This window comes from Atractosteus spatula, chromosome 12 (genome assembly GCF_055471065.1).
Source record: "Atractosteus spatula isolate fAtrSpa1 chromosome 12, fAtrSpa1.hap1, whole genome shotgun sequence".
NCBI lineage: Eukaryota > Metazoa > Chordata > Actinopteri > Semionotiformes > Lepisosteidae > Atractosteus > Atractosteus spatula.
The window spans coordinates 11,456,840-11,469,626 of NC_142717.1; the positions used below are offsets into that span (position 1 = coordinate 11,456,840).

At 35.9% G+C, this 12,787-nt stretch overlaps 1 protein-coding gene across 1 annotated transcript in view; it reads right to left on the minus strand.

Moving 5' to 3' along the window:
- The window catches only part of tg (thyroglobulin), a 108,127-nt gene that overhangs the window by 59,302 nt on the left and 36,038 nt on the right, over positions 1 to 12,787 (minus strand). Inside the window, exons 32-36 of the mRNA XM_088929504.1 lie at positions 7,271 to 7,382; positions 5,496 to 5,575; positions 4,267 to 4,410; positions 2,790 to 2,861; positions 185 to 319 (exon numbers count right to left, since the gene is read on the minus strand). Of these exons, the coding sequence (XP_088785630.1) occupies positions 185 to 319; positions 2,790 to 2,861; positions 4,267 to 4,410; positions 5,496 to 5,575; positions 7,271 to 7,382 (543 nt within the window). The remainder of the gene's footprint in view (positions 1 to 184; positions 320 to 2,789; positions 2,862 to 4,266; positions 4,411 to 5,495; positions 5,576 to 7,270; positions 7,383 to 12,787) is intronic.

The window sequence follows — 12,787 nt, forward strand, 5'->3', positions numbered from 1 at the left end:
TGCTTGACCCTCATTTTCTTTATCATTACATACATCAGCATAACTCTGTGAACTGCAGTATATGCACTTAAGTTAGGGCAATGGAACATGCTCTAACCCAGCAACTTCCCTCAAAAATCAGGTGATTATTTTCATCATATTCAATATTTCTGTAAAAGGAAATGAGTTTTTAAGAAAACATTACCTGACAGGCACCAATCTCTGGACTTGTTGAAATCCTCTGTGATATCTTTACTTAAGTGAATGACATCGTACTTTGAGATGGAGGGGTCAATAGCAACAGAGGAAAAATCTAGGAATTCCCAGGCACTCAACACAGCTACAGTAGAACAGAAAGACTCAGAATTAGTAACAACATTTTTAACCATGCGGTGACCAAGTTTTCATCCATCCATTTTCTAACTGCTTTATCCAATTAAGAGTCATGATAGAGCCGGAGCCTATCCTGGCAAGCAACAGGCCCAAGGCAGGATACATCTGGACAGGACACCCAGTCCACTGCAGGGTACACTGATAGAAAAACACAAACTTGCACCATGGCCATGTGCAGTTAGAATATGGTTGGATGAGTGGGGGAATCGTGAAAGTCCAGGTTTAAAACTGAAGGCTTACCATTGCAAACGTGTTTTTAAAAAGGAGATTTTTCAACCACAAAAAAAAAAATTCAAACACAAACCTTCTTACAAAGCTTAAGACAGGGCAGTATTTCCAAATCAAAGGTTGGGAGAGACTTTGAGAAACTGCAGGATTCTGAACCTATCTTAAACCAGTACACATTTAATCACTTGGGTTCATGGGTGCTACAAACAGGAGTGATCAAAGAGATTGAAAAACTATCAATTCATTTAATATAACTAATGCAAGAATAAAAGAAAACATGACGTTACTCTTCACCACAGTCAACAAAACCGACATGCAACGTGCCAGTGTAATGTTCTGTGTCTAATTTAATCATTAGTGGTGAAACAAGCACTTTGAAACTCAAGAGGAAATATGATGGAGGCTATTGTTATAACTGTTATATTTGTATTGTTATTACATTCTATCAGTTAAACATGAAAGAGTATCTTAAACTTATAATCTAAATTATAATCACAGTACTTACTGTATAAAACACAATGAACTGAAAGAATTATCAGGTGACAGGAAAACAATCCTTAATGTGTTTGAGTTCAAGACATCTGAGATTGTTTTGTAGTTAGGGTGCATTTTTTCTCAGAACTTTTAAAAGGAATTATGAGTCTCATGACTAAGTAATCTAGCATGCACACCCGCTATTCATTATGTGAAATTACTGGTAAAATAATATAGTTAATCTGTAAACATATAGCATTAAAAAAATATTTTTTGTATTACTAGTAAGTGCAGAATATTGAGATTTGTAACAATGAGTAGTGCCAACCCCCCCTCCCCCCAATTTGATTAATTTTAGTGGAATCAAGAGCAATTCTAAATTAGATTATTATTACATGTGTGGGGACCAGGAGGCCCAAGTATATATATTTCAAAAGCTGACAAGAGTCTACAGTTTCATCACCATATGGTCTGACTTGAGGGAAAGAACTCAGCACTGCACCCAAATAACTGCTAAAAGTAGATCAAACCTCAAAAACAGTTCATTCTGCTATAGGTCCAAAGACTAAATACAAACTTGATTCTAAAAGGGAACATTGAACATACTGGTATACAGCAAGCCTGCTTAAGTGATATTATCCTGCTGTGATAAGACATCAGAAGCAGAAGCGCACGACACAATACACTACAGCTCCACTGACTGCCCACAGACACACAGTATCATTCAAATAGCACAATCTGCTTCATCTTCAAAGAGAAAATATTGACTCAATGTATGTTCTGAGAAAATATTCATTGCGAGAACAGTAAAAATGGAAAGAGTACGAAGTATGCTTTGAGCTATGATGCAAGTGAGGTCTTGATTTAGCTCAAGCAGGAAGAAAAGCTTTACTAAAATAGTGCCATATAGATGTTATGTTCTGCTTCAGTGATAAGGTTACGGGCCTGTGAGCTATTGTGGCATTGAAAAACCTTAGATCTGATATGTAAAGAAAAAGATCACTTAATACGGTGAATGTTCTGACTAACGTTTTTTTCATATTACAGAGGATTATTGAAAGCATTTGCAATACTGCCAAAAATCCAAAGGGAAGCTAGAAGAAAACTGTTTTCTTAAATTATAAAATTTAAAGTTGTTTTTCCAACCCGGTAACGGGCAGCATATTTGTTATTTCTCTTTCTAGAAAAGAACGTTGTCTTTTATAAAGTTCTTAGTGTTCTTTGTCTGTAAGGAACATATGTATAAGGCTTGAATTTCAAAGAGGGAAAGTCATCTTAACAAATGTGGTGAAAGCATAACAGGGTGCTTTATATTCTAGATCCACAACCATGATTACACCTCTAATTTCTAGATGGTTAGCATGTGGTTAGCAAACAAGTTAAATATTTTTTTCTCTGTAAAATGACTGACAGCTGTAATTTGATATGTAATTGTTTATTTAAACAACAATAGTACATTTAAAGTCTAAAGGTTGCTTAAAGGGGAACTCTTCTAACTATTAAAACGACAAATTAAATAAAGAAATGGTCTATACTTAAAACACATCTTAAATGATTTATTTTTTACAGTGCAGAAAGGCACAAGTATTGTATTATGCACATAGAGAACACACAGTGATAATAAAATAGATTTATTTTTTTGTTTTGTACATAGTGTGGGAACTTCAGACAAACTTATTTGGGTATATAAAGGTTTAGAATTACATGAATCTTACCATTCTGTGACTGGTAAGGAGATGGGAGATGGAAAGCAGGACACGCTTTAGGATTGTGGTTCCATTGGTTTACTACAGGAGGCATAATAAAAAGAAATACTGTACATTAGCTTCTCCGAAATTTCTGCGCCCATCATTCAGTGAAGAATTCATATTGTGTGAAGACCATCCATACAGTATATGAAAATATGTACATTCAAATAGCTGTGCAAACTGTGAAGCTAATAGTTTTACAACTGTTTTTGCATCAGCTCTCTAAGAGATGGAATTTATCAAACACCCATGCAGATAAACAGGTTATTATATTCATCCAAAAAGATTTTCATTCCACCTAGAGTTCAACTACGGTAAGCCTAAAGCCTCCTTTTTTGGAAACACTAACATAAAAGTAAGGTCCCTGACAACAGATATATTTTTATTCCTGTTTTTGAAACACAGACAGAAGAATTATATTTAAATCTAGAGCTTGGTGCAATTTCCTTCATACTAAAGTTCCAACTGAAAGGTCCTTTACAAAAGTAAAAAAATAAAAACGTTTCATCGATATTTTACTTAAAGGCTGAAAGAACAAAACAAGATAATATCTGATAGTGCAACCCATCAAATAGAAAACTAAAGGCAACCACAAGAGCTAAGTGGAGATCAAGTAGTCACAGACAGTGTTCTCTTAAAGACTTCATCAATGTAAAACAAAATAACATCTTTGGAACTTGCAAAACTCTTCAAATACTGTAGGCGCTCCCTTTATATGAATGGAATTTTTAAAATTAATCAACAACAGCTGCATACATATACTGTATTCTTACAGAAATATCTACTCTTACATAAGTAAGTAGCCTTTGCTTTGTCCTCTGGTCCTATGCAGTATTTTTTACGATTGTCAGAACTCAGAAGTAAGGACGGATATGATTAGTCAGTACTGGAGTGAGTGGGAGAGTAGGTGGAGTGTTGGAACAGTATGTTGTGGTCTTCTCTCTGGATTTTTAGAATTTCAAACTAGTGAACTAGTATGGTAACAGGAGAGACTGTGCTCTAGTTGACACTGTCCTACAGATTAAGCATTAAACAGAATTCCTGAGTATTTGCTCATTAAAAAGCCCTTTGCACTGTTCGTAAGAGCAGAGGAATTAACCCTGGTTTGTTAGTTACATTTAGAGCATAGGACTTAGGGCTTGCACTGTCTGGTCTACCTTAATTTTGCTCACATTTCAAATGGTGAAAAAACGTCTCCTTCTGATCCACTGAGTAGTGGGGCTGCTCTGCATCACAAGGGTGGGTGATGTAAGTCATTAGGGAATGTAAAAGATCCTCTGTAACATGTGAGGCATTTTTGACCCTCAGTTTAAATGTACTATTAAATGCAAGTAATTATATTTAATTATTCTTGTTTATTTGAGAACTTCGAATATATAAACTCAGATTCTTGATGTGCAGGCTTTCCTGGGTTATGAGTTTATATATTTTCTGCAATACACACCTGGCTTCTTATAGAATCCAAATGGCAGGACATTAGATTCTGCTTTGGATGTAGTGCAATCCATAACCCGCCAAGTGGTCTTCTCCTGGTCACTGCATGTTTGAACTCCAATACTGTTCAGCGTCAAGCACAGTACCTCATTACCTGAGCAAATAATGAGAGCAACAAAAAATGTCTGCTATTGAAAATGTTATGTCTAAACTGCAGAACTGCAGACAATAAGGTATTTCCTCTTGAGTCACAAACATCTTAAATTCCAATAAATAGAACCCTACTAAATTCATTCAATTTGTTCCTTTATTAGAAGGTTTTTGTACCATAAAATACAAATAAAAACATAGTAAGGAAACAAATGCTAATGATATTTGCAGTTAACACAAAACGTAATTTCCAAAACATTTACTTATTTACTCAAAATTGAGCAATTAAATTATTATGGACAGTTTTACATGTATTTTAGTGTGACAATTAAAACACAGAAAGGACTCCTGGAAGTGAAAGAATGAGCTGTAAACTTTGGTTAATTTGGCAATTCAGACTCGAAAGATGAGTCATATGCTTTAAGGAACAATGTTCACAGAATCTGAAGAAATTCTAAGAAAATATTCTGTAGAAGCTTAAAAAAGGTTAACCTCATGCTACTTCTCAACTAAAAAAATATTCATCCATTTTATGTTTTCTGCTAATAATGTCAATGGGGACATGTAGAACTGTTAACTGGTATTCAGTGTTTTTACAGAGAAGGAATAACCAATTAAAGAAACAGATCAACTGCACCACTACCTGGTATTAAGTTAAAATTCACTCTATTTTACATAAATAAATCTCTAATAAAAAAGTTACTTCTCTTTTTAGACATTTTCTCTTTGGGAAATAATTTATTTTTAATATTGTTGAGATTTCAGATGATCAACATATGCTACATTCAGGTAACAGTTGATTGGAAACTTTAAATGATCTTCTGATGTAGGCTTCCTTTATGTACTGTAGGTTAAAGACCTGCATTTCTTGACATTGTACCAATTATACTGTTAATAGAATAAAATACTGAACTTTACATGGTTAAAGGATTTTGCTTTAGAATCTGAATTTTAAAAAATCATTAACAGAGACTCTACACATCCAAAATGGAAAATATAAGCAAATTGTTCCTTTCCCTCCTCTGTAAAAAAAAGTCTTGCTTGTAACTGTGCAGTAATTCACAGCTCACTGGAACCAGAAAATCTTACCAGGGGATTGAGAATCTCTGACGAACCCAAATCCTTTACAGCATGGATCTTCATCACAGCGTAGCTCGCACTCATTAAACCTGCACATCGACCAATAAACACAGTGAATGACTGTTCAATTACTCCACAAATGTGCAGAGGAACATACACCAATAGACCAGTCAGTTTTATAAAGTTTGAAAAAATTTTTAAAGTACATTATAGTTAATGTAACAGTTAATGTCTGAATAGACATAATATTTTTACAATCCATTCAATGTTCTGTTTAGCAGATCTTGGCCTCATTCACATAATATTTTAAAGTGATTAGAGATGCAGAAACCACCAGGGTGTGTAAAGCATTGCATGTCCATAATTACACACAAGTAAAAACATAGAGGATGTTAAAGATACACGTGCTGAATATTCTAAATGCATGATCAAGTATCCAAACGCACAGGGAAATTAATGTGGTCATGAAGTAAGATGCTTAGATGTAGAGAGTAATGGCACACAGTGTTCAAGAAAACTTTCTAATGATAAAGGTGCACCTAGGTTAAGTGTATGCACATTTACAAATGAAAATCGGGAATGTTCAACAAGCTGAGATCTTTCTTGAGACTTTTTTCAGCATGTGTGGTTTATATGAAAATGGAGTGTAAGACATCCCTTATACACAGGAAAAGAAAGCAGAAAAATTCGGAGTCTGTAAAACAGTGATATAACGTAATGTCATACGCATAATTATTGTTGTTGCTGTTGTTAAATATACAGCAATATATTAAATATTGTCATTGTACGAAAACAATTACATGTTTTCTCTTTAATATTTCCCCACCGGTCCAGAATTATATGCTAAGAATACCTACACAAGAAACACTCATCTTCTTAAATTATTTACACACATCTGAGGGGATGTTATGTGTACATAACATAACTGAGTTATCTGCTCTGCTGTACTTGCATTCGGCATTTGTTTTAATTTCCTTTACAATCTACACTAACTTGAAGAAAAAAAGCATTAGAAACTTCCAGAAAAGGTATTACAGACAGTAGAGGTTACACTTTATTAAGTGAAAATTGCATTTACAAGTGCTTAAGAAGTATAGAAGTATAAAATTGTATAAAATAAAGATTAATTTTATATATTTAGATATAATCAATTTATAAATACATTTCTAAAAATATGAATAGGCTGCATACAACTGACAATAATAAACTCCTACTGTTGATTAATTGGTGCTACAACAGCCAGAAACATGCCACAGCTCCTAAACTAGAGTTGGGTTTCTATAATTTATTTATAATTGTGTGTAACAGCATTCATTAACATATCAACAGATTGTTTGTAGACAGCTATTAACATATGTCTAAAGCATTACTGTGAAGTGCAAGTAGAGGCTTTGATTGAAAACCTCATGCAGGAGTATAAATTGGACACACCTGACTTAATTACAATAACATAACATCACATCACTTTTTTAGCCCTATACAATTTCTTGCATTAGGAATTTGTCTTTCACATACCCCAGCTTGCTCTCCATGAGACACACAGACACACAGACAGGGAGAGAAGCTTGGGGTCAGCTGGGGTTAAGGGCCTTGCTCAGGGGTCCAACAGAGTAGGATTCCTCTGCCGGCTGCGGGATTTAAACCAGCAACCTTCCAGCCACAGGCGTAGATCCTTAGCCACAGAGCCACCGCTCCGCAGTTGAGTACGAATATGTATTGCTGTCAAAAACCGTATGCTTTGTATTAGGAACATCTGCAACAGTGGAACCCAGAGCTGACCTTACCCATTGGTAATGGGCTTTCCCGTCTGGTTGACACGGTTCCGCACTGAATATGCTACCAGCTTTGTGAATGGCACTCGTCTGTAGAAGTTCTTCACACGTCCTGTCAACTCAACTGGAATAAGTTGGAAAAAAAGACAAAATGCGTATTAATATCTAGTGGTCTTTGTCTAAATAGTGTAGGTAACAGCATTCGTCTGATGAGCAGCAAGAGAATTAAGAAACTAAGAGAAAATAAGCTCATACTTCTGTACATTCATGAACCCCATTTAGGTAGATGCACCTTTACAGCTGACCAAAATCATCCTGAATAACCCTGTTATTTTTTCACTTGTTTTTACGTCTTTGGAAAAGTGCTGCTGCTCCTTTACCTGGTGTAAAGCCTTGTTTAATAACTAATAAACATGTACATGCTACTGTGTGTTAATATGAACCAGATGACTTTCCATGGTATCAAAGACTTAATGCTTCCACGTCACCTCCTGAACACAGTCACAGCTCCAGGAAACCTTAATGAATAGACGCTTGACTTTCTGTACCCTTAAATTGAAGATTTTCACTGATTCAGTCTCTTTAAAATTGCGATACAATGGTTTGTTTGTAAATTTGCAAGAGATTCTCTAAAAATGCCAATTACGAAACACAGAAATTACCCTCATCTCTTCAACCCCCGGAGTTAACATGTAGCGTAATTACAAAAGACTCATTTATAGAGCCAAAGAACGTGTCCAACACTTGCTCAGCAATTTACAAAGAGGCATAATTTTGTGCACTGAAAGTACATTTGGCAGGAGAGATACATTTAGAATTTTATATATTTATGTCTATTTTCTTTACATTTAGATACATAAAACACTTGATAAATAGGTTAGCTATTAATAACCAATAGCTACTATAAAACAACAACATAGGTCTACTGAAGAGTTTTTTTTTAAATTTCATCTTTTCATTTCTTCTTGTATTCCTTATTATACACTTAACTCTTAATACCACTAAGGGTACTTTTCGCAAAGTGATGCATGAGAATGATCACTAATGATCTCCAGCTGCTCAAACCTGCCACACATCTCTGTTCATTCACAATAAGAAAGCTTGAGATAGTGCTGAGCGTCTGCATTCCTAACAACAAAAGTCAACCGGTCCACTGTGCCTGATGTCCCCTTAAATTCTTTACTACAAGATGCATGGCAACAATGGGCAACTAACTTTTCTTGCACAATCAAAGTAAGCAGAAGAGCCAATGCAAAGCTTAGAAGAGAGTCTTCAGCCAAAATAGTTATTTTACTATTCAAGTTTATGAGTTCCTCAGCAAAAACACATTGTTAGCAATTTCTAACTGAAGGATTATATTCTCCATATGCTCAGCCTCAAAAGTCAAAATTGGATTGAAATTCTGAAATCTTGTAATGATACTGTATTGCTGAAAAAGTGTTATAAATTTGGTTTTCTTTTTTCTTTTATTTAACTGTGTATACTGTATATGTACTAAAATACATGTATATGTATTTTAAGGGGAATGGTCTCCAATGCAATCTAAGTGGCATGCACCAATAAAACCATAGTAAATAAGACAAAAGGGTACTTTTTGAAAATAACTTATTTGTCTTTTAATATAGGCTGCAATACAAAAATCTGGTTTTGCAAAAGACACATTTTATTTTCTGCAAAATACTTTAAATGGGATACGATGGAAAACTGCTGATTAATGCAAACTAAGAACCCCTTCCATAAATTTTAATTATACAAGTTACAGAGGTTAGGGTTTTCAAACAAGGCCTCCTGGTGGTTCCCAGCATGGATAGGAGTCCTGTCTGGGATTCTCCTTGACTCTGCTCTTTCTTCTTTTCCACCTGGTCTCAATAGCTACAGGCTGTAGTAACAAGGGAGCACATCTGGGCAAATTTCTGTTTTGCAAAGTACTCACTACAATGTAATGTCCTGTTATACATGTATTGTGACAGAACAGTAATGATTGTAGCTCCAAAGTTTTCCTTTTAACATATAAACACTAAACTATTGGCAGTTACGAAATGAATTGCAAAGTATGTCTTTGGAATGGAAAAAAACAAATTCACTGCTGACAGCATGCTGAAATCAAAACACACAAAGGCCACTAAACGCAGATTATTTTACTTCCAAGTTCTTTTGTAGATTTACAATCTAATGTGGGGAAAATTACAAGATAAGTGCATACCTTTATCCATCTAACTAACATCTAAAGATACAAAGAAGGATGATATTGTATTGTTTTATGTTATTTCAACATGAATGCTCTTTCCTATTTTCACCACGTCTGGAGCAAACAAACTCTGTGATTCTCGCTTTTCCTTAGGTCAAACCATTTTAATTCGTAAATGTCATGTCTAACAATGGTCTGCTTATTTACAATACATGCTTCATCAGAAAGCTGCTTATTCCTGGTAGAGTGGTGGCAACTTGAAAGAGTTGTTCCTGTTCTGTAGGAGTAGGCACAAGGCTGGATGAGATGCCAGGGCATCCACACATACTCTATATTTGCAAACACACAGGGTAAATTAAGAAACATCAATTAATCCATTTTTGGGGGGGGAAGGCTCCTGTCATGCATAGAAAGAAGATACAAACTCCACTCGGAAGGAGGCCCTGGCTCGAACCCAGCATGGGTGCAAGAGCTGTACAGATGCAGCGCTAATTCGATTGTCACCCTGCCATCCATTTACTGTACACTGTGATGCCACAAGGGGCATTGCTTTCCCCGAGCACTCTTAATTTTTTTCAAAGCTTTTCCTCTGCCTAAGATGGCAATGCACATCTCAAAGGACATCTGCGATCACCAGAGCAGCTGTGCATCCTGTGCCACGCCAGATAAATAGAGTGCCAAATAAACCAGGATGGATGGGTGGCGACCAGGAGCAGACACCAGAGAATGTACTTAACAGGATCATCACAGGCTCTGACCAGACACAGGCTGAAATATTGATAATCCAGCTTCTGGGCTGAAGACTCTCGCCTCTTTTTCTTCCTAACTTCACATCTGAAGAGCTTTACTGCTACTGCAAAAGCTTTTGCCAGCACAGGCTGTCTGCATTCTCCCCCCACTTAATGCCATCATTCAGATAGGTCAAGCCAATACACCACTACATAACTTTGAAGTCTTGTGAGTAGGGGGTGTCTGTGCCTGAGAACCTTTTCCCTGATTGTGAGCCGCTCCACGTGGCATCACAATGCAAACATAAACATTTAGTCACACACCTCCAAATCGACTTCAGAAATGCTCAGTATCATAACAAATAAAAAGCCCTTTTCACAAAGAAAGAGTGAAAAGAAAGCACTGTTGGTCTCGTTTTGAAACGCAAGCCCAGCATTTCTGCTCATTTCATACTAAGGTAAGTGTGACAGTGAAAAAAAAATGGAAAGCTGGAAATAATTGTAAGGCTGGTTGTATTTATGCTATTCTTTACAAAAAGATAAACATGAAAAATAAAGTGAAATAAACATCAAACTCCTGGCGATTACCACAGTGCAATTCAAGTCTTGCGACAGGAAATCTAATTCTGTTACAATATATGGTGTTTTTGTTATAGAACTTTGTTAAAAACATTCAGGGTTTTGCTTTACAAAATCTGAGGTTTTGGTTAATCAAAATATTTATAGTATAAGCAATTCATCCAATCTAATTTCCAGTACCATGGGAAATAAGAGGGAGTACAGCATGGGCAATGAAAATAATACTTGAACTCCTCCATCACAGGGTGCAGTGAGATCATCCGTGCCTGCTGCCCACATGGAAAGTGTTTTACGCCTCATTTCAAAGAAAGCACCTCTAACAGCAAAGGAGACGAACCATCTCGATGTTGATTCTAGACATGATTTAAACTTGGGAATCAACTCTCAGTCAAGCCAAATGTTGCTATACTTCTGACATTTGTACAAACCTTAAACACTGTGCTCACTAACACAAGTGAAGGTGTTTAAAGTTGTTTATAATAAGAAACTAAAGTTTACCAGCTTTGTGTACTGTACATGAAGAGCATGAAAATGCATACTGAGGGCAACTTAAGGCCACTTTTTATATTTCTTATGTAAATCTAACAGAAAATACTGATTGCTAAAACCTTTTATGATCCGTAAAGAGTACACAGTGCTCCTAATTGTTGATAAATGCAGGATGAAAAACATTTCAAAATCACAGATTTTCTTTTTACATGCTGCCAGTTTGTAACTGTATGTTATCTTACTTGGCTCAGTCTTCTAAACCTTACACTGCCATGAAGGGAAAACAGTTTACACGTGGGTCTAGCATTCTCATTGTCGAAGCTGCTCACTAAATGTTGTGCAGTGTCCTCCATAATACCTTAAAGAAAAGTTAGCTTTGTCTAGAGCAATGATGCATTCTCTGACTGTAACACTGTAACTGTCTCAGGGCATAGTGTACCTGTACACAGCAAGCCAGTGATAACCAGGCCCACTCAAGCCCATCCAACATCGTATGGTGACTATAGAGAATCGTGTACTGCCACAAGAGAAAACTTGCTCACACCTGGCTCTTTACTAAGATAAAATAAGTTTGACCCAGAAATGATGCTTACACCATGCTTGTTGTCACCTAAGACACATGCAGACAATCCATTCACTTTCTTTCACATAGAAATTCTGGAATGCAAACAGCAGACGGATCTAGAGCCTGCTGGTAAATTAACATATTTTACTTCTGGTAACAAAAACAAAATATCAGACATTGACAGGCATTGGTGTAGCTTCAGGTTAGGCTTTTACTAGACATGAAAGCTCAGATTTACAGAGCAGGGATTTAATTTTATTGACAGTATTGTGTTACACAAATACATTCAGGCAGACAAAAGGCATATTTCTATAAAGCCATGAATAGGTTCCCCACAAAATCTAGGGTGTAAAGCTGTGTTACACCCTGCCAATGAAAACCAAGACAAATTCAGACAAAATGAAGATGAATGTAAATGCCATTTTAGGGAGAACACATTAAAAAATATTGATAACATTAGAGGACAACGCATGTACAGTAGCATCATGTAGTCTGTTACTTTATTTTACAGCTAGGAGAAGGCTTAATGAAGATGGAGACAACAAATTTAAAACTGCCAATACAGGGCCTGACAGTAGAAGTCCTACAATAGTTTAAGCCATGAAACTGAATCAAGCACAAGTGAATAATAAAAGCAAATTTCTCTCAACAGCTCAGGGTTTAGGAATTTCAAAGTATAATTCTCACAGCTGTCTAAACTTCAGGACGAGTAAACTCTTGACCAGTTGCTAAGAGCTACAGAATAAAAACAAATGGGCTATGAAATGCAGGAAGAGCACTTTGGTGTGCGTGTGTGAGGGGGAGTGAACTATCATTAATCATTTAATACAGAAAACAACAACTGACTTTAGGATAGTATAGCAGATCAGAATATATTTCAATAACTCTTTTCAATAGTGCTTTTGAGAATAGTTTTACAGCAATATGTCGTCATTAGTGAAAGAAGGCAGTTCATAAAACTGGAAATAAAGCAGATTTTA